Source organism: Balaenoptera acutorostrata, chromosome 1 (assembly GCF_949987535.1).
Source record: "Balaenoptera acutorostrata chromosome 1, mBalAcu1.1, whole genome shotgun sequence".
Classification (NCBI taxonomy): domain Eukaryota; kingdom Metazoa; phylum Chordata; class Mammalia; order Artiodactyla; family Balaenopteridae; genus Balaenoptera; species Balaenoptera acutorostrata.
The window spans coordinates 197,204,322-197,225,336 of NC_080064.1; the positions used below are offsets into that span (position 1 = coordinate 197,204,322).

The 21,015-nt window shown below is 59.3% G+C and overlaps 1 protein-coding gene and 1 long non-coding RNA gene across 4 annotated transcripts; both read right to left on the reverse strand.

Annotated features, from left to right (window-relative positions):
• Positions 1–7,398: 7,398 nt before the first annotated feature.
• On the reverse strand, positions 7,399–13,273 carry TNNI1 (troponin I1, slow skeletal type). The gene is made up of 6 exons (XM_057533572.1): positions 13,167–13,273; positions 11,923–12,054; positions 10,284–10,373; positions 8,932–9,108; positions 8,584–8,693; positions 7,399–7,729 (listed from the first exon to the last, which is right to left on the reverse strand). The coding sequence occupies exons 2-5, from the start codon at positions 12,046–12,048 to the stop codon at positions 8,586–8,588; spliced, it is 501 nt and encodes a 166-aa protein (XP_057389555.1). The 5' UTR covers positions 12,049–12,054; positions 13,167–13,273; the 3' UTR covers positions 7,399–7,729; positions 8,584–8,585.
• Positions 13,274–15,601: 2,328 nt separating this feature from the next.
• Positions 15,602–20,524, reverse strand: LOC130705663 (uncharacterized). 3 transcript variants are annotated; one of them, XR_009006020.1, is made up of 5 exons: positions 20,422–20,524; positions 18,927–19,265; positions 18,745–18,795; positions 16,274–16,420; positions 15,602–15,643 (listed from the first exon to the last, which is right to left on the reverse strand). It is a non-coding gene; the product is annotated as an uncharacterized LOC130705663 (long non-coding RNA). The 3 variants fall into 3 exon arrangements; XR_009006021.1 differs by lacking the exon at positions 18,927–19,265 and having other exon boundaries at positions 20,422–20,509; XR_009006019.1 differs by lacking the exon at positions 20,422–20,524 and having other exon boundaries at positions 18,927–19,437.
• Between the last annotated feature and the right edge of the window lie 491 nt (positions 20,525–21,015).

Here is a 21,015-nt window from a genome sequence, read left to right on the forward strand (position 1 = left end):
CTGTGTCCGCCTTCTTCAGAGTCCCAGGGAACCGTCCCGGTGTCTCTGTGCCCGCGTCCAAAGTTCCCTCTTCTTATCAAGACATCAGTCCTTGCGTTACAGCCCGCGCTGATCCAATATGACCACATTTAAACTTGATCACATCTGCAAAGACCCGACTTCCCAGTGAGGTCACATTCACAGCTACCAGGGCTTAGGGATTGACCTTTTTTGTGTGCGGGAACATAATTCTACCGGCTACAATCAGCAAATAGCGCTGGCTTTCAATGACACAGAGATGATGGGGACTCGGTTCCTGACCCCAAGACAGTCCCAGTTTGGCAGTGGAGGTACACACATGCTGGTGCACATCCACATGTTCTCCTAATCCACATGTGCTCCTAATCATGCGTACACACACGTGTGCATAAGCATGCGTGCACACACATGTGCATAAGCATGCGTACACACACGTGTGCATAAGCATACATACACACGTGTGCATAAGCATACGTACACACGTGTACTCCTAAGCGTCCTTACACCCAAGCCGTGTTCAAGACAGGCTGTGATGAAAATTGAAACTGTCATCAGGAGAGATTAATCCTAATGGAGGGATTGGGGATGTCTGCAAGGGGAGGGAACATCTGGGTTGGGCTTGAAGGTTGAGTGGAATTCACTCATCAGAGAAGGGGGCAAGGGACCCGCTACAGGATGGGGTGTGAACGGAGATGTGGGGTCTCGAGTGGAAGGTGGTTCCGCAAGGAGAGGGGCTCGTGTGCCCGAAGCATCGTGTGCCCGTCACGGCACCGGGAAAGGGGGCCTCATGCTGCCCTGAGCTCAGGACTTGGCCATGACCCTGCACAATAGCTGAAAATGACAAGGCAGATGGCCTCCGAGTGGGAAGGCCCCCGAGACTTTGAGAGCAAGACTGACCAGGCTGGAGCGGGGAGACCACCACCGAGGGGACTACTTTTAAGTCCATAAAAAAAAGAAGGACTTAAGCACAGAGGAGGGGTTGGCTGGAGGTCTGGAAGGTCGAGTGGTTGTGGGGCTGGCTGCTGGGTGGAGGGGAGAAGGCCAGGTGACTCCCACTTGCTACCTTGAGGGGCCAGTGAAGGCTAAGGCCGGTGACCTTAGCCCGAGGGGCCCCAGCCTCAGTATTGACACCTGGGGCCTGAGAGCTCTTGGCGTGGGGCTGTCTGCACCCTGTGAGGTGGTCAGCAGCACCCCTGGCCTCAGCCACGGGAATGTGAGGGCCCCAAGGACAGCCCGGGGAGCTGTCCAGCACGTGGCTGGACGTCGGGGCGGGGCTCAGGACAGCCTGGCCTGCATTTTCCACGGCACCCGAGGGCTTGTGCAGGGCGGGCGGGAGAAGGGGACAATCACAATGCAGGGGTGGTGCTCAGGGCATCCGTGCCCGTGTTTCAACGCCCGGAGTGTCTTGGGGACAGCAGGAGTGTTTCATTCACCCCCGTGTCTACACTAGCACTTAGTGTGGTAGGTTTACAGAATTGCACTAACTTGCTTTGGGAAGGAGAACAGGAAACCCCACACAGCCCGAGATCCCCTCTGTGTCATCTGGGAGGCTGGGCCGGGCGCTCTCAGCATCTAGGACCCTTCTTCTCCAGGATCTGGGTCACCCTGATGGTAAATTGCTGCAGGAGTGTACTTGCAAACCAGCAAGTGCTGATGGCCCGGCACCTTGACCATGGGCACCAGCAGGAGCTCAGAACATCCAGCGTAGCACTGGTTATAGTAGCAAAACTCCGGAAACCACCCAAAGGTCTATTCACAGGAAAAAGGGTGAGTAAATGGTGGTATGTCATCATTTCATTCTTTCACAGGGGTGAATTTTACAATCTTCACCTCTAATGAACTTCAAAGCAGAAGCATGCATTTCGAGGCCCATGAGAAGGACATGGAGCTCTCGTCTGCTGTGCAGCGCAGCAAGGACATGGTGTGTGGGATCTGCATGGAGGTGGCCTATGAGAAAGCCAACCCCAGCGAGCGCCGCTTCGGGATCCCCTCCAACTGCAACCACACCTACTGTCTCAAGTGTATTCGCAAGTGGAGGAGTGCTAAGCAATTTTTTTTAAATTAATTTATTTATTTATTTATGGCTGCGTTGGGTCTTCGTTGCTGCGTGCGGGCTTTCTCTAGTTGTGGTGAGCGGGGACTACTCTTCGTTGCGGTGCGTGGGCTTCTCATTGCAGTGGTTTCTCTTGTTGCGGAGCACGGGCTCTAGGCGCACAGGCTTCAGTAGTTGTGGCACGTGGGCTCAGTAGTTGTGGCCCACGGGCTTAGTTGCTCCGCAGCATGTGGGATCTTCCCGGACCAGGGCTCGAACCTGTGTCCCCTGCATTGGCAGGCGGATTCTAAACCACTGCGCCACCAGGGAAGTCCATGCTAAGCAATCTGAGAGCAAGATCATAAAGTGAGACTCCTCTCCAATCTTCATTTGTGCTTTCTAATTTGGGGAAGAATTTAGTATCTTGTGCCAACTTTCAACCAGATGGACCGCATTTAAATGCATGCATTTTATCTTGAAACTGGGGTATTCTTCTAATTGGGATTTCTTCTTTGTATTTCAGCTAGCTTCTAGATTAGCTGGTATATCTACTTTTATTTGAATGAGGAAACCCTATGTATCAGTTAGTAGAATCTTCATGCTTTTTTCTGAGGAAATTGTGTTTAATGGATTAGCCGGTTTAGGTTCAGAGAACAAACTTATCTAGCTCTGAATGTATGTTTCCTGACATTTTACATTTTCCACTTTCCTATTCCATCCATTAAGCTAGCCAATAATCCACCATCCTTTAAGGATTGTTCTCATAACTGAACAAAAAATATATAATCTAAACAGAGCAAAGTTACAAGAAATAAATTTATTTAAACAAACAAACAAAAAAAAGAAAGCATGCATTTATGTCAGGTTGACAAAAAGACGCAATGCATTGTTTTGGGAGCCAGAAACATCGAGAGCCAGGGGAATAAAACACGCAAAACTGAGGATCGCTTTTACCTTTGTGGAGGGGAAGTGTAATGGTTGGAGAGGGGCGCGCAGGGGCTTCAAAAGCATTTGCAATAACCTAGTTCTTTTGTTTTAATCGAAGTATAGTTAATTTACAATATCGTGTTAGTTTCAGGTGTACAGCAAAGTGATTCAGTTATACATATATATTTATATAATTATTTACTTACTTATTTTCAGATTATTTTCTGTTTTAGATAATCACAAGATATTGAACTGCAGTTCCCTAGTTCTTAAAATGAGTGGTTGGCACAGAGGTGTTCACCGTATAATTCTGTGCATATGTTAATAACTGTGAGCGTGTGCTGGCCACTTCCCCTGGGGAGAATCCAGGGAGGCAGGGCTTATCACCCTGGGAATCCCCTGGTCCAGGACGGGAGTTTTCAAGACTCCCCAGCCGGTGGGAGGAGGGAGTCGCCTCTCTCTTCCCCTCCCAAGGAAGACATCGGGCTCTGGAAACCCCGGTCCCCAACCCCTGTCTACACAGGACATAAGGCAGCTTCTTCTTCCCCAAAGAGGCCAGAGTGGAGACCAGGGGATCCCCGGCCCCAGGCCAGTGGGGTTGGAAGTCACAGCCTGACTGTGACTGAGAGGTAAGACCCACACCCTAAAGAATCCAGGGCAGTGGTTCCCTGGCTTAGGGTTTCACAAACTAATAATACTTTTTAAAATATGAATACACAAATGGTGTTGCCACCATTTTGTTTTTTGAAGTAAGAAATTAGAAGACAACAATTACCACTTCCTGTGCTCCCACCCCATAAGTACAGGGCATCTTGATACTAAAATAATAGAATTAAGGCATGCATACGTGAGAAAAGGAGAACCCTTTTCACTGAATACATGTAGCTTTATGGAAACTTCACTGCAGTAGCCCGGCTTCCTCAGCGGGCAGTGGAGCAGGAGAAAGTTGGGTCACAGAGATCCAATCAGGAGAATTGCGTCTGGAAAATTCTAAAACGAGGGCCACGTGGGCATCCATCACACTCAAGGGCAAGCAAGCCACCACCCTCACGGGCACACACACCAGGCTCACCCCTCCGATGGACGGCCACGAGCACACGCGCACACACACGCACACACACTCTCACTCCTCCCCAGGGCTCCCGGGTTGGAAAACCTGCCCTGGCATCCAGGTGTGGCCATACTTCTCTCCTGAGCCCAGAGCCAAGGGTGGGGCTCACCCAGCCCGTGTCAACCGGTGGAGCCAGGTGGGTGCTGACCCGGGGCCAGAGGTGGGCCACCCGCTCAGGCCCCCGGACCGCTGCCTCTGGCCGGGAGACCAGAGCTCTGTCCACCTACGGGGAGTCCAGGGCCCTGTTCTGTCCCCCTGGTTAGGCCTGTGACCTTGAGCAACTCAGTCTCCCTCTCTGGGCCTCCAGACGCCGGCTACAGCCCTGTGCACCAGAGCCACGGGCAGATGGGGGCTGCGCTGCTCAGCTGTGGCCTCAGGGACCTGCTTAGGAGTGTGTCTCGGGATAGAGCGCCCGTCACCCGCCTCCAGCAGAGGGCCTGCTGGCCGGCTTTAGGGTTGCTGAGGAGGGAGCCCTGCTGGGGTCAGGAGAGGCGGCTGCCGTCCGCACTGGTCCCAGCGGCCTGTCCCAGGCTTCAGCAGCTTGGTCACCCACCTGGAACGAACCTGGCCAGCCGGGAGCCCTGCGGGGAGCCTGACTCGCTTCGTGGGGGACCACTGGGGCTAATGTTTAACGGGCTCCCTCCTTGGCGGGACACTCCAGTCCCTGCAGCCCTGAGCCTGGGCCTGCCCTGACCATCCTGCTGCGAGGTGGGCCCCAGACTGACAGTGGGCTAGGCCTCCTGCCCCGTGGATATAGAGACCTGGGGGGCAGCTGGCTTCCTGAGGCTCTGGGGCAGGCAGGGGTGTAGCAGGTGGCGTTCTGCCCTGGTCGTTCCTTCCAGGAGGCAGGAGCTCCCCCTCCAGCTGCTGGCCCAGCTGCTGCTATAGGTCTGCGTCCCTGCTGTTGGAGAAAGTCGGCCCCTTTGCCCATTTGGGTGCATTTGCATCTCATTTGAATGTTTTCTCCTCTCTGGGGACAGGCGAACTCCAAGGTGTGTATGCATTGCCCTTGGTCCCCGGCCACATCCCTTCTGGAAAGTTACAGGTCGGGCTCTGTTGAGGCAAGTCTGATCCCAGAAAAGGGTGACCCCCAAGGCAGGTTGACCCAGGTCCCTGTCCCCAGCCTGCAGCTGTCACAGCCCGTGACTCGTGGTGAGTGACTTCAACTCTCCCAACCTCCGTCTCCTCATGTGTCAATGAATCTGAAATAACAAGGTCTACTCCTTAGGTTTTGGTGAGAACGTTAATGATGTGATTCTGATAAGGCATGTTATTAAGTCGTGACTAAGAGTCCGGGCTCTAACAGACCAGCTGAGTTCAGTCCTGGCCCCTCGTTCACTAACCGTGTGACCATGGAAAGGTGTTAACCTCTCTGTGCCTCACTGTTCCCATCTGTGAAATGGGAGTGCTTGCGGTCCCTCTCTCATGGGGTGTCGTGAAGGTTAGATGAGCTAATTCGGGTGCAGAGAGCAGTGCCTGGAGTGGAGTGAGTGCTGCAGCCGCTGGTCTTCAGTGGGGCCCAGCTCCCGGCTCTGCTCTGCTCGTGTCCAGGCTGGGTCCCTGCGTGGTGAGTGGGGACCGGGTGGAATCGTGGTTCTCTCTCTCCAGAGACCATGCCTCCCACCCAGGCCCTGCTGTGGCCACAACTAAGCCAGCCCCACCCACCGCCACCCCAAGGAGCCCTGTGACAGAGCCCCCCGGCCGTCACCACTCAGGGCTCCATTGCACGGGGGGTAGGCTAGGTCTGGCCCTGCCAGGAAGCAGAAGGGACTGGACTTCCTCCCGGAGGCCTTTGGGTGGGGCCGGGGCCCTTTCCCAGAGGGCCCTCCTCCCATGGGCTCTCTGCGCCAGGCGTTTGCTCTGAGTCAGGCCTGGCTTTGCAGGGCAGGGTGGGGACCCCAGCGTGCTGGGCCCCGGGTCAATAGTCAGGGGGCGGAACCGAGCACTGCCTTTGCAACTCGGGGCCAGGATCTCCCAGGGCTGAGAGGAAGCACAGGGGGGAGGCCACGCTACGGACCCGGGCCGGCCGCAGTGACCTGTGGGTCAGGGAAGGGGGTGTGTGTGTGGCTGCCAGGCGTGAGACCCAAGCCAGGCTCTGTGCCTGGACCAGCCCCGCTGGGCTCTCCAGCTGTATGTGTGTGTGTGCGTGTGTGTGTGTGTGTCTGGGTGTGTCTGGGTGTGTCTGGGTGTGTCTGTGCCTGAGAGTTTCCATGTTTCTAGGAGTTGTCTTCTTTGAGCACGTCCGCCTTTCTGCCCACTGAGCTGTTTGCAGCAAGGACCCAGGCAGAGTGCTCTTCCCCCAACACATCTCGGGCTGCTGGTCCTTCAGGGGCTGGCCGGCTGCGTGGCCGGGAGCCAGACCCCGGCCCAGGGGCCCCTGGTGCTGCACTTTGCTCCCAGCTTCTAGCATTTATGGCAGATAATGCACTGGGAGCAGAGGGCAGAACAGGGACTCACAGGCAGGTGGAGGGCCCTTCACACAGCCCAGCCTCTCCTGGGACCAGTGCCGGGTGGCCAGAACGCCAAGGGCCGGGCCCGGGACCAGCTGCTTCCTCGTAGGCATATATCAGGAGTCACATGACACTACCCAGAAAAGCCAGGCCCTCTCTGGCCCAGACATTGGTCTCTGCTCCACGGGAGCCGCTGTCCTCCATGTGTGTGGAGGGGTGTCCCCAGGCCCCCCATTCCACCCCAGCAGACTTACACCCCTCACCGGGCTTTGGTCCAGATGTCAGTGGGATGGAGAAAGGACCTGACCTGGAGGACAGACAACTGACTGCCCCACCTTGGGACAGAATCAGTCCTGGGGGACATGGTCCGTCAGGAGTGTGAAGGAAAGACAGTCAGGGAGGGTGGATGCAGGTGGACAGGGCTGGCCCAGGATGCAACGGGAGAGCCCAGGGCGGGCGTGAAGAAGGAGCTGCCTGCTGGCCGGGGTGGAACTGCAGGGCATCCCCCTGGCTGGGCCAGGTGCTGAGCAGCACACGGACCTGACTGCTCAGCCCCGAGGGTCAGGTACACCAGGGGGGCACCCGGGAGAGGGGAGCCGGGGGAACGGCCCTGTGAGAGCAGCAGGGCCAGGGGCTGGGAATGGAGGGGCCCCTTGACAGCTGCAGGGCAGGCTGGGTTGAGCTGAGCACCCTGGGGGTGAGGCTGTGCTGTGTGGTGTCACCGGACCAGATGGAAGGGGGACCAGGGGGACCTTAGCAGGTGGCCCGCCATGCTGACCCGAGCTGCTGCCTGACGCCCAGCACAGCCTCCCTCACAAGCTCCCTGCCTTCCCCGTCCCCCAGGTGCTTACAGCCAGAGCTGCAGAAGCGACCAGGACACTGGTTTTAATGGAGAGGCTGTGACGCCCACGGGCGCTTGACATACAGAGTGGAGGGTGTGTGCCTCCTTGTGGCCTGTTTGCACCACAGCGGCCGGGAGCCCAGCCGCCAGCCAGGCGAGGTCTTCAGACGCTGCCGTTCCTCCCCTCTCGTGTCTGTTAATCCCAGTACCGCCGGAAGGCGCGCAGGCTGGAGGGGAGACGTGGGAGCAGGGGGGGCGCTCTGCAGTGCAGGGGCGTATGCTGAGAGGCCGGCGGGCGGGGCTGGAGGAAGGAGCCGGCAGGGCACCCGGAGCACAGCTTGGCCAGCTGCCTGTGGGACAGAGAGACAGCAGCCCTCAGTTCCCAGGCCTTCTCACCCCGGCACCCAGGCTGGACTGCTGTCCACAGGGGCTCCTACGAGCCTCAGCTCTCCCCCCTCACACCGCTCCTCCCCACGGGGCTCCTCGCGCCCGCCGGCCTGGGCATCCTTCCACGTGTGGCTAGTCCCCACCTCTGAGCTCTGGCTGCACCATCAGCCCCCGACAAGCCCCCCTGCGTCTGCAATCCCATCACATCCTCGGAGAGCTTGCCCCTCCACAAGGCTTCTCAGACGGACAGGGCTATCGGACAGACCCTGCCCCTCTGCGTGTGCCCTCCGCACGCCCACAGAGGGCTTCACGTGTCCTAACTTGGCTGCTTTCTCCAGCAGCTTCCTCGGACAGTGGGTGGCCTTGTCTCCTCTGAATGGAAGCCCCCCGACCAGTGCTGGGCACTTTGCAGGATTCCCCAGGAGGCAGTTAAAAGTGCTTTAGACTTTTGGAAAGTCAGAGCTGGAAGGCCCTGGGGGTCATGGAATCCAGGGGTTCTAAGCTCTGGCATCAGAGTCACCCAGGGGCTGATCCCACCCCAGAGTCTCGGATCCAGCAGGCCTGGGAGGGGCCAGATCATCTGCACCGCAGGTGATACACCTGGGGGATCACGGAGCTGATGCAACCCCAAAGCTGCAGGTGAGGGAGTGAAGGGCCCCGAAGCGGGAATGATGTGTCCACAGTCTCGGGGGGACCAGGACTGAGCCACCTCAGGGCTCCTCTCCCCCGACCGCCCTGCCCAGCCCGCCAGCCGCTGTCCTGGGGTCCCTGCTGCCCCGTAAACTGGGGCCTGGGGGCGGGGAGCTGGCTCTGGTACCTCTACTGGGAGGTCGGGGACTTAGCAGCATCAAACATCTTCTTGCGGCCCTCCATCCCGGACATGGCCTCTACGTTCTTCCTCCAGTCGCCCACCTCCACGGGCCGCTCCTGTGGGCGGCCACACAGGGGACACTTAGCGCCAGGCCCTCCCTGCGCAGGGGCAGCTGGGGGATGGGAAGTCAGCCTCCCCTAAAAGGTGGGACATCCCGGCCCTCCTTCTCCCAGAACAGGGTGGTGAGGCCTCCCCGGGCCTCCCAGGGGTCCTGGAACGTTCTGCCAGCTGGCGGGGCTCCTGCGGGGGCTGCAGGGCTGGCAGAGGCCGCGTCGGGTGAGGTCGGGGGCTCACCTTCTCCGTGTCCTCCTTCTTCACAGACTTGAGGTTGGCACGCAGGTCCATGGACACTTTGTGCTTGGAGCCCAGCAGGGCGCGCAGCATGGCGTCGGCAGAGACGCGGACGCGCCGCAGGGGGGGGCGCTTGAACTTCCCGCGCAGGTCCAGCACCTTGAGCTTCAGGTCCTTGATCTGCGGGGAGGGGGCAGCTCAGGGCTCCGGGCCCCAGCCAGGCCCCACTTCTCCGGGCTCCAGGCCAGGCCCTCGGGGACGCCCAGACCCACTATCTGTCACCTTGCAAACAGCCACCCCTGTTCTATCCTATTCTGTTGGTACAGGGGTGAGTGGGACTCGGAGAGGGAACTCAGTTAGCCGTGGCGGCCGTGGCGGCCATGGAGCGAAGAGACAGCAGTGTCATTCGGAAGCCCTGTTTGCAGTGGGGCGGGCCACTTCCTCTGATTCCTGCTTCTAACCTGTCCCTTCCCAGTGAGGCTTCAGAGCAGCTCATTGAGGGCACAGCCCTGGTCCAGCAGGATGGATAAACCCCATGTCCGAGCCCCCTGGGGGGTTTCCAGGGTGCAACCTCAGGAGGAAATTCTGGGGGGATCCGTGAACCCACAGACCGTCATTCCTGCTGGGGAGAAGTGGGAAGGAGGGCAGTGTCTCCAGTCCCTCCCCACGCCTCTGCTGGAACAGGTGGCCACTCCAGCAGCAGGAACCCTGTCCCTCCGCATTCTGCCCACCGCTAGAGCTGGGTCTGGGTGGAGCTGACGCCCCGCGCCCCATGCCGGGGGAGTGCTGAGTGACTGGAGTCAGGGTCAGAGGCCAGGCCCATCCCAGGTCCGCTGCTGTGTGACCTGGGCCGAGTTTCTCAGCCTCTCTGAACCTGTGTCCTCATCTGTCAGGTGCAGATAAAAGCACCCACTTCGTCCACAGGCATGCAAGGAGGATCAAAGGGACAATGCACATGAAAGCCGTTTGCAAGGTAAGGTGGTATTAACAGGCTATGATTATTTGTGTGGGTGAATAAAAGGGGCGGCTTCTCTTCCACTGAAGAGCCCACCTTATAGGTTGGAAGAAGTCTGTGCTTTTCATCTGTGTGAAAAGCATCACCTTCTCTCTGCCCAACTCCAGCCCTGGGGGATGGAGTGCAGGGACCAGAGCTTCCTAAGTGCCACTCCCCAGACCCGGCAGTGGGAGGGGGACCTGGTCCACAACTGCCACGTCAATGCCTACCCGACACCCCCAGACATCACCCGCCACCCACCTGACCTGCACCGGCTGCGCCCACCTCCCCAGACGCCACCCTGTCCCACCCAGCCAGCCTGCTGCAGCTGTGCCCCTGCCACCCCCCAGCCCCGGCTCACCTCCCTGGTGTTGTGCAGGCACTTGGCCTCGATGTCGTATCTCTCCTCGTCCACCACCTCCACCTTGGCGTGCAGGTCCCGGCACAGGTCCTGGGGAAGCAGGGGAGTCAGGAAGGGAGATGAGGGAGCCGCTCAGCCCCCAGCCCCCCTTTTCCACCTCCCAGCCGGGTGCCCGGCCCCTCCTCCACCTCGGCAAGACCTGAGCTGTGGAAGGGGCTGATGGACCCCTTCGCTCTGAGTGGAAGTCCTTTGTTTTCCTTTCCGAATGTACTTATCACTAAAAAGTTTTCTTATGATAAAAAGAATGTAAGTTAATTGTAGAAATTTTGAAAATTATATATTAAGCAAAAATACTAAAATAAGGGGACTTCCCTAGCAGTCCAGTGATTAAGACTCTGTGCTCCCAATGCAGGGGACACGGGTTCGATGGAGCTAAGATCCCGCATGCCGCACGGTGCAGCCTAAACAAACAAACAAACAAACAAATACTACTACTACTAATAAAATAGGAATAATTAGTGATAATAATGATTATTATTTAATTAATAGTAAAATAGGAATTATTACCACCAGGCAGTAATAACATAGGTTACCGCCTGGAGATAACCATTGGTGACATGTTGGTCTACAAATGGTGGGACTTCCTTGGTGGTCCAGTGGGTAAGACTCCGAGCTCCCAATGCAGGGGGCCTGGGTTCCATCCCTGGTCGGGGAACTAGATCCCGCATGCCGCAACTAAGACCTGGCACACCCAAAATAAGTAAGTAAATATCTTTTTTAAAAAATGGTCCCTGACTTACGATGGTTCAGCTTATGATTTTTTTGCCTTTATGATGGTGAGAAAGCAATACAAATTCAGTAGAAACCGTACTTGGAATTTTGAATTTTAATCCTTCCCAGGCTAGTGATGTTCGGTGCTGGGCAGTGAGGCCCCAGCTCCCGGGCAGCCCCGCGCTCACGAGGGTGACCACCGACACACTTAAAACCATTCTGTACCAGACAGCCATCTGCTTTTTCATCTTCAGTAAATTACATGAGGTATTCAACTCTTTATTATAAAATAAGCTTTGTGTTAGTTGATTTCGCCCAACTTTCAGCTACCGTGAGTGGTCCTCACGTGGTTAAGCTGGGCCAGGTGAGCTGTGATGTGCAGTGGGCGAGGTGTAGACAGTGCACTTTGGACCTACGATAGTTTCACCTGACGATGGGTTTCTTGGGACATAACCCCATCGTAAGTCAAAGGCGATCTGTATTTCCTTCCGGTCCCTTCACTCTGCAGTCACTGATGTTTAAACTCTTATCAATGTTATAAAAACATTAAAGGCCTATTTGCAGGGGAAGGACGGGCCAGTCTGGAGAAATGGGCCCTCCCAAGCGTTGCCCAGCTCCCCGCTCTGCACCGTCATGCTGGCCTGATACACGACCTGTCCCCTGCTCAGCACCACCCCCCAAGCAAGCCCCTTCTCCCTGCTGAGCCTCCCTTCCCGCCTGTAAAATGGGACCCAACGCCGCACCCCAGCCCGACCCCGCCACACGGGGTTGTGAAGACTAGTGAGGCCAGGTGAGGGAGGAGCCACTTGTAAAGGACAGAGCTCTGAGCCGAGCGGTCACCCATCGGGAGCCCCTCCCCCATGCTCACCTGCAGGGCGCTGAGCGACAGGCCTCGGGTCTGCAGCGCCGGGATGCGCTCCGCCAGGTAGCGCCTCTTCTCAGCCTCTCGCTCCTCGTGCTCCTGCTCCCAGCACTCCTTGGCCTTGGCCAGCATCAGGCTCTGCGCAGGACAGAGCCTGTGAGCGGGGCCCCTCGTCCCCCACCTGCCATCGGGGCACGAAGGGAAGGCGGGCCCCCGACTGCGAGCCCAGCCCCGGAGGAGGCCCAGACCAGGCAGCCCTGGGCGCCTGTGAACCAGGCGGCCTCCGCGAGCGGAGTGTGTGCGCGGCCACGTGAGACCAAACCCCGGGGGACCACACACGACCACACGCGCTCTTGGACCCCGGACCTTACTGTCCTTCAACCTTCCTCTTACCATTTCTCATCTTTTTGGGCCCCAGAGCTCCTAAGAAAGAATCTCTTACCAAAATAAAGCAAACCCTCTGCTCCCACTAGGGGTCCCACCCTGAAGTTGGTCCCACCTCCTGCCAAGCCCCGGGTAGGTGCCAGGACCAGAATTCCGGGTTCCCACCCTCTGACCATGGACTCCGGGCTCCGGCCAGACTCCCTCTGCCGCCTCCTCCTCCATCCCCTCCTCCTCCATCCCCTCTCCTCGTCCTTCTCCATCCCCTCCTCCTCCATCACCTCTTCCTCCATCCCCTCTCCTCGTCCTCCTCCATCCCCTCCTCCTCCATCACCTCTTCCTCCATCCCTTCCTCCGCCATACCCTCTCCTCATCCTTCTCCATCCCCTCTCCTCGTCCTCCTCCATCCCCTCTCCTCGTCCTTCTCCATCCCCTCTCCTCGTCCTCCTCCATCCCCTCTCCTCGTCCTCCTCCATCCCCTCGTCCTCATCACCTCTTCCTCCATCCCCTCCTCCTCCATCCCCTCTCCTCCTCCTCCTCCTCCATCCCCTCTCCTCGTCCTCCTGCATCCCCTCTTCCTCCATCCCCTCCTCCTCCATCCCCTCTCCTCCTCCTCCTCCTCCATCCCCTCTCCTCGTCCTCCTCCATCCCCTCCTCCTCCATCACCTCTTCCTCCATCCCTTCCTCCTCCACACCCTCTCCCCGTCGTCCTCCTCCTCCATCCCCTCCTCCTCCATCCCTTCTCATCCTCCACCTCCTCCCCACTCTGGTCTCCCTCCTCTTTGACCTCCCATGACCCTCCCCCCCCAGAGGTGCACTGCACCCCTCTCCCTCCCCGGACGCCTCCCCAGAGCCGGGACCCCACTCACCTTCAGCAGGAGTTTGCGGGAGGCAGTAATCTTGGGTTTTCTCTGAGGAGAAAGAGGAGGAGAGACGGGTGAGGTGGAGGCTACAGAACCGGAAATCTGGACCAGGCCAGGATGAGTGCCAGCCTGTCACCATCCTTACCCAGCATCCTCGCCTCAGGGTCCCTTAAAAGCTCATCTTGTGATTGCACCTCTCAGATTCAGAGACTCAGCTCCCTGACCGAGGGGCTGAATCCTGCAAGACACTGTGGGTCACGGGGTCTGGGCACCCCCTTCCTCCTCTGTGAGTCAGGATGCTGAGACCCACCTTACCCGGTCCACAGAGGGACTAGAGACAGAATGAGATGATGGGTGAGCACCAGCTTCGAGCAGCATGGATGAGGCATGCGGCTTGGCGCTCTGGGGCCATGTTGTGTCACGTCAGAGAAGTAAGCCGCGAGTTCCCTCAATAAAGAAGCTTATCTCTTCAGACGTCAAAACTTTTCTTGATGTTAACGCAATCCGTATAAATTGCTCTCAGTTATGAAAACAATATTTTCTCTTCTTATTAAAAATGCTTGACATCTCTTGCTGACTAGATACGTCCTAATAGGTCTTGGCCCCGTGGCAGTGTCCCCCAGGGAAGCGAGAGGGGGGCTGCTCTATCCCTAACTCCGAGGGCTCCTGTCTCCTCCTGGACACAGGCGGTCACTTCTCGTGCCACTGGTGACCGCCCCCTCCCCCCACCTGCAGCTACTCTGCTGAGCCCCGGCCACAGCTTGGGTTTGCTATTCTTGTGTGTAAAGTAGAAGCAATTGGCTTTGAGCCATCCCTGTGGGAGACAATGAAGGGGCTTTCGTGCCTGGAACATGCTTCTAATCCAGCTATTCAGGCTGGTCTGTCTTTTCCTCTCCGAAAGCCAAGGGTTTTGCTGTGTGTCCGGTCCGCGTGGTTGCGAGGGAATGGCCTGTTGCTATGGTCATCACCAGCGTCACCAGCCGCGGTTTACACTGTCATGCACCCACGGAAATGTTTCACCGTCTCCCCACCACCGGGGGAGAGTTTGGCCACCTCGTTGACCAGCAGTCACCAGGGACTCACTTTCATACGAGCCTCAGTGAAACTTAGAGATTCACACGACGATGGAAAAACAGAATCTCTGCTGAGTGTCCCCTCCATCCGTGCTGCTAATTCCCAGCCTGCCAACCCTGAGTCCACAGCTCCCCAGCTGCAGTCCCCACCCCGGGCGGGGCGGGACACAGGCTGTGTGTGTCCTCAGCAGCCTAAACAGACCTGGGCTGTACCGGGGGCAGGGCTGTCTAAGTCCTGAGGGGAGGACAAGGATCCTTTTGCTACTCCCTCAGTGTCCAGTAGTGGGCGGGGGTGGAATAACCCAAGGATGATCCCCTCCCACCTTTCCAATGTAGATCTGCAAGGACAGGACGGCCCCCAGAGCTGGACGCGCTCTCAGACCCGGTGACGGAGAACTGCTCGGTGGTCAGCATGGGTGCAGGGTCACACCGCCTCTGTCTGGTCCCAGCCCCAGGACCACCTTCCAGGGACGTGATGCACTGGGGCGCCCCCTCCCTGGACCTTGAGGAGCCCCACGTCCAGAATGTTCCCCCAAGGTTTATATCCTCCAGGGAATTTGCTCAGCCACTGAGCACCCCTCCCCAGGCCTTGACCCAAGCTCTCTGTCCTCAAATGCCCAGCCTACCGTCACCTGTCTAACGTCCGCCAGGACAGAGACACCCCCAGTCTTACTCACCTCGCTGCAGGCATCCATCACAGGAAGGCCAGGGGGGGCGGGGGGCGGGGGGAAGAGCAGAAGACAGAGTGAGTGTGAACAATGCACAGCATCCTTGCGACAGCAGACCCTGTGGACAGGCTGGGGGAGGGGCGCGGTGACAGGCTGGGGGAGGGGCGCGGTGACAGCACACCAGAAGGAAAGCAGACATGGTGCAGGGGCACCAGTCCGAGGACAAGCAGAATAGAGTAGAAACCCTCAGGCCCCGTGGGCTACTGGAGGCGCTTTTGGGAAACACCAGCCATTGTACACTGGGGAGGATGGGAACCTCAAGGTGGGGTCCTAGGCTGTGAAAACTTCCTTCCCGGGACGAGTAGGTACCTCCCCAAAGCTTGTTCATCTACTGGGTAATGTTAAATCATGGCCTGGGGCTTGTGATCCATCCATTCGGTCAGTGCAAACAAACTCTGAGACACAGGCCCAGAGGGTCTTCCGGCAACAAACTGGGAGCCAGTTCTGCTCAAAGCCTGGGCGGACACGTGGACCCTGGGGACCCCGGCTCTCAGGACTGTGCCTGTTTTAGGATCTGGTCTCCCGGGGAACTGCTTCAGGGACCGAACAGATGGTCTGAAATCTGCAGCAACGGCACATGCCTTCCTGGACCCCGGGGCGGGGCGGGGGTGCGGGGAGGTGGGGAGGCAATACTACTTACACTTCCGGCATGGCGGCGGTGGGGCGGCACCTGGGGCGGCACCTGCGGCGGAAGGAACCGTGGATGAGGGAGACTTAGAGTTCCTGCCCTCACCCCGACCTGGCTGGGCCGTGGGGCTGTGTCAGCCGCCCAGCCTGCGAGAGAAGGTCCGATAGCAGAAAGGAGAAATCAGACATATCGCCTTCCAGTGGGTCAGGATGGGGTAAATACTTGTCCATTTACTCTTTTTTCTCTCCATTCATTTACTCATTCATTCACAGGGGAGAGAAACCTTACAAAGGCAAAGAAACAAGATGAGAATCAAAAGTGGTTCTGCTGGGCAGGTGTGTAGGACCAGGATCTGCAAACTACAGCCCACAGGCCAGGACTGGACTGTTTGCTTAAAAGACTGTAAAGCAAAGAAGAATATGCGACGGAACCTTATGTAACCTGCAAAGCCTAAAACATTTCCTATCTGGCCCTTCCCAGGAAACGTTTGCCAACACCTGTGGGGAACAGAATGGAGTACACAGGAAATGCGTTTGGAGTTGCGGGGTGGGTGCTCGCTCACGGGGCCTCGAATGACAGGGTGAGACAGACTGCCCTGTGGGCAGTGGGTGGTCATGAAGGTCTCGGAGAGGGCGGGGTCTGGAATAGTGAGCACAGGCCACAGGAAGCCGCCACGTGGCTCACCTCCAGGGGGCGCCATTCACATGGATGGTGATGAGCTGGGACAGGTCCGCGAGGGGGCCCTGCAGGGGGGCCAGGCCAGGAGTCAGGGCAAAACCCTGTGTCCCACTCTGGTCTTCACCCTAGCCCTCTCCGGGCCCGCTTTTCCCTCTGCAAAATCAGGGGTTAGAGAACTTGTTTTCCATTTAATATTTGGTTCTTGAACCCTTTGTTCAAAGCAAGTCCAATCAATAGAGCGGCTGGCCCTGGTGGAAGGGGGGTTAGCCCAGGACCCCCATGATCCTCCGTGAGGTCCTCTGCCCGTGGAGCACAGTATGAAGCCCCCTGACCTGGGACCCTGGGACCCCTTTCAGTCCGAGCGTCTGGGGCTCAGACCGAGGAGGGGGTCCTCGAGCCGTAGAGGGGGAAGCTCCACAGCCAGGCCTGACCACCCTCTGGCCCGGGCTGGACAGAGAGCATTCCAGTGGAGGCGGGTGGGCACTGTGCAAATGACACGGGGAGGGAGGGGCACGGCTGGGGTGGGAGCCGGTGTGCAGGGCGGTCGGGAGCCCAGAGCTGGGTTATGAAGTGAAGGATCAGGGAGGGGATGGGGCCAGGGGAGGGCTGAGCACAGGGTCAGGAGTTTGGATCTGGTCCAGAACCCGGTGTGGGTAGGGGAAGGCTGACCCTGAAGGACACGTGCAAAGTGGCCACCGTCGCCTCCGCCTCTGCCTCGATTCCGCCCTTTCCCCTCGTGCCCAGGAAGCCTGCGTGGGGCTCAACCACCCCTCCTGAATCTCCCATCGGAAAGCCTTAACCACGCCCCATCTGCCGCTGCCTCGGGGGTGGGGGGAGGGCGAGGCCCGGGCTGAGGGAGTGTGACCCAGAGCTTCAGCTGTCACCCTGGGGCACAGAGGGGAGTAGAAACAGTCCACACATTCCCGAGATGCTTGGCTGCAATTAGATTTTATCGCCAGCTGTTTATTCTAGGGCCGCACTCCTCTGAAGACACCGAGGCGGTCCAGAGAGGAGGGGCCGCTGGGGAAGAGCCCTCCCCACCCCGGGCCCACCTTCCGTCACCAGCCCCCGCAGCACGGCCCCCGGGGGCACAGATCTCACTGCGGAGGGACTCGGGGTGGGGGGGGGGGTGTCCGGCCGTGTCCACACCCCCTAGACAGTCACTACCTGCCCGGCCAGGCCAGGCGTCCTGCCGAGCTCCGGGCCCGCCCCCGGCCCGCCCACTGTCAATCACCAGGCCAAGGGGTCCCAGCCTTGCGCTGACACCCACCAGACGGGACCCCTCGACAGGTCCCCTGGAAGACAAGCAGAGACAAGATAAGAACTCAGGATGGAGCCGGCAGCTCAGAGGGTGGGAGAGCCGCGCTCCCGCCCCCCAACAGCAAGAGGGAGATAACGGGACCCACAGTGGGAGGTGGGGGGTCCCTGGGCTGCCCTCCCCCAGGCCCCATGGGTGGGACAGAATGCCAGCCAGGCCGTGAGACCGAGACTGAGGGTATGTGTGGGTCTGTGTGTGTAAGTGTGAGTGTGTACGTGACCGTGTGTGAGCAGGGAAAGGACCACAAGTTTCTACTCAGGCTTGTGTTCCTCCCCTGGCTCGCCTGCACCCCCGATCTTGGACCTCAGTTCAAGGGCATCCCGGTCCTCCCTGACTGACTGCTGACAAGGCTTGTGCTTCCAAGGCTGCAGTTGTGGACCCCCCAGCACCCTGAGCTCTGAACAGGAAAGCCCGCCCACAGCTGCTGGGGACAGTCTCCGGTCCCGCCCCCTGTTAGAGAGCCCACCCCCCCCAACCCCCCCACCCCCCCTCCCGCCTCAGGTCCTCACTGATGTGCTCACAGGCTCTCGAGCTCCCACCCCAGTGCTGTCCCCCTGCCTTCCCCCAAGAGCCCCCCTTCTGCGCCAGAGCCAGGAGGCTGGCTGGCGCTCTGCCCGCACCTGCTCTGTCCACTGTGCAGACAGCAAAGGGGGCCAAGCGAGTTGTCAAAGACAAAGAACAAAGAGGCAGGAGGCTTCCTTGGTCGGTGGCGGCGGGCGTAGGTGCGGCCTTCCAGCCCCCGAGTCCTGCCCCCGCTCCTTCCTTCTCCTCCGACCCGGGCGTCGCCCCCTGCACTGCTCACCAAGCTCCCCCTCAACTTCCAAACGCAGCCCCTCTGCCCCCTCTGGTCCCCAACGCGCCCCTCTCCCTCCTGGGACGGCTGGGCTGCGGTGTGAAAACAGTCCTCGAGGCTCTGCCGGGGGCTCCCCGGGCAGCCTGGAAAATCCTGCTCACGGCTCCAAACGGGCAGGGAGCGCACCTCCGGCCACAGTCCTGCAGGGCAGAGGCCGCCCTACGGGACTAAATGCTGCGGACTGTCTCAGGACCGTCCACCAACAAACCCAGCGGCACAGGCGAGACCGTCTTCTTCGCCATCCGAACCCTCGCTTGCTCCTGAGTCCGGAGCGCCAGCTCCACTGCCCGGGCGGTGGGCACTCACCTTCCTGGGTCTCCGTGGGGGAGATGGTCTCGCCTTGCGGTTGACTGCAGACTGGGGGGGGAAAGCGGAGGGGAAGCTATGAAAACTACGGCCCACAGCAACTGGCGGCTAAAAATAGAACAGACACGCCGCCCCTCCCGCCTCCCCGCTCCCCCCCCGCCCCCCGCCCACCACACACACACCTCGCGAAGGGGACACCGCAGCACGCACAGCAGCAGGCGGGCTTGAAGACACACGTGTCCCAGGCTCAGGAGACACGGAGCCTGTGCACACAGCGCCACCGCCTAGGAGACGGCAGCCCGGAAAGGGGGAATGGACAGCAGACCAGACGGGGCTCCAAGCAGGGATGGGGCCAGGGCACCGGGGGCCCGTGGGAAGGGGAGCCGTCTCGCTGACCCTGCATCTCTCGCAAGGGAATGTGGAAACCAGGCCCCACAGCCCTGGCTCCGACAGGGCAAAAGGCTTGACATTCGGGCATCTTCTGAGGCTCTGGTACACATGCGCCAGGAAGGCGCCTGGACCTGAGGGTGATGTAAACAGTGCCGAGGGGGTCCAGTGAGGGTCCTGGGGCTGAGCTGACCTTCAAGTTCGTGGAGTCTGAGGGTCCACAGATGCTCTGCACCCTCTCCTGGTGGGTTTCCCAGGTTCCAAACGGCGCCCCACACCCCGTGCCTGGAACTTGGTGAAACTAACTCTCTCTGTCCCCTGACCCACCCTCTGTCACCAGCCGCATGCCAACAGCATCCAGGGGGCTGGCGTGCGGGGACTACACCTGTTCACTGGCTATTTTTAGGATGATGGATGAACACCTAATACCCACCCTATGGTCAGAGAAAGACAATGCCTGCTATGTTAATCCAGTGGCTATTATTGTTGGTCATCTCATGGGCCGGGAGCCCAGGCTGGGGCAGGACAAGCAGGACGCTGACCCCTCTCGGAGGCCAGGAAAGGCCTTGCCAGCAGCAAGAGGCTGGGGAGCTCTAGCCAAGCGTCGTTCGGGTGGGAACAGAGCTGGTGGACAGGGGTGTCCTCAGGGGACATACCCAAGTGCCATGGAGGGTTAGAGGCCCCTCTCTCTGGGCCAGCAGAAGTTGCTCTGACTTGGCTTTGGTCGGGTCACCTTTGGGAAGCCTCCATGCAAGAAGGCTGCCAGGCAGAGAGAACGGGGTCTGGGGGGTTCTATGGGGGGGTGGGGGGCGGTACAGGATTCCAGGTGGAGGGGCTGGGATGGAAACCAGAGGAGCAGCTGGGGATCAGAGAAGGAATCTAGGGGCTGGGGATGAGTCTGTGGGAGTTTATTGCATTGGTTTATTTGGGGGGTGCTCCCGATTCATCAGGTCCGGGGTGGAGCCTGGAAGTTTGCATTTCTAACAAGGTCTCGGTGATATCGCTGCAGCTGCTGGTCTGGGGACCGCACTTGAAGAACCCCTGTAGGTAAACCAAGTCGGCACCCCCAACCTCACCCCCAGGCAGACTCCACCCTGGGGCTGGAAGTCTGGACTTCAGCCTGTGCTGCCCGCCTGCCCCCCGCCACAGAGCCCATGAGCCGGGCACAGACAGCCCAGCCAAGGACTGCCCTGACGCATCTCCTGCCTTTGCCCCGGACTCTCCAAACCCTGAACTTTGGGGGCGCCCACACTCCCCGCCATCGTTTACTCGTTGATGCCTTCATCATACCTGCGGGAGGCGCCCTGCATCCCGGGCACTGACCCAGGCCTGGGGTTCCACAGCAAGCCTGGGACCCTGCCCCACTGCCGCCGGGCCTAGAGGGTGCTCTTGGGTGCTCTGACACCCCCCTCACCGCTTTCACTCTGGTCCTCCTTCCCAGAAATGATTTTCGTCTTCGTCAGAGGGACGAACTTAGTCCCAGAGCTAAGAGGGGAGGGTGAGTCAGTGGGGACAGAGTTCCAGCCTCCCTGGCACCAAATCTGTGTCTCCTGCCCGGGGGCCCCGAGGTGAGGCCCGTGTGCCCAGCGGCCATTCCACACGCCCCCTCGGCCCCTGCCCCTCCTCTGGTCACCACGGCACAGAAAATGGCATAGCCACGTCCAGGCGCCAGACCAGAAGCCCGAGGGCCATCCCCCGCCCCCGCCCCACGGTCAGCGGCGCTCCGAGTTCTGCCCCGCTCCCTGCCTGGAGCCCCCCATCTGCCCTCTGCCGCCTCTGCTCAGCCATCCCGCTTTGCCGACTTCATTGCAGCCGCTCCGGGATCCCGCGCCGCCTGAACCATCCTCCTAAAATGAGGACACGGTCCCGTCCCCAGTTCCTCCA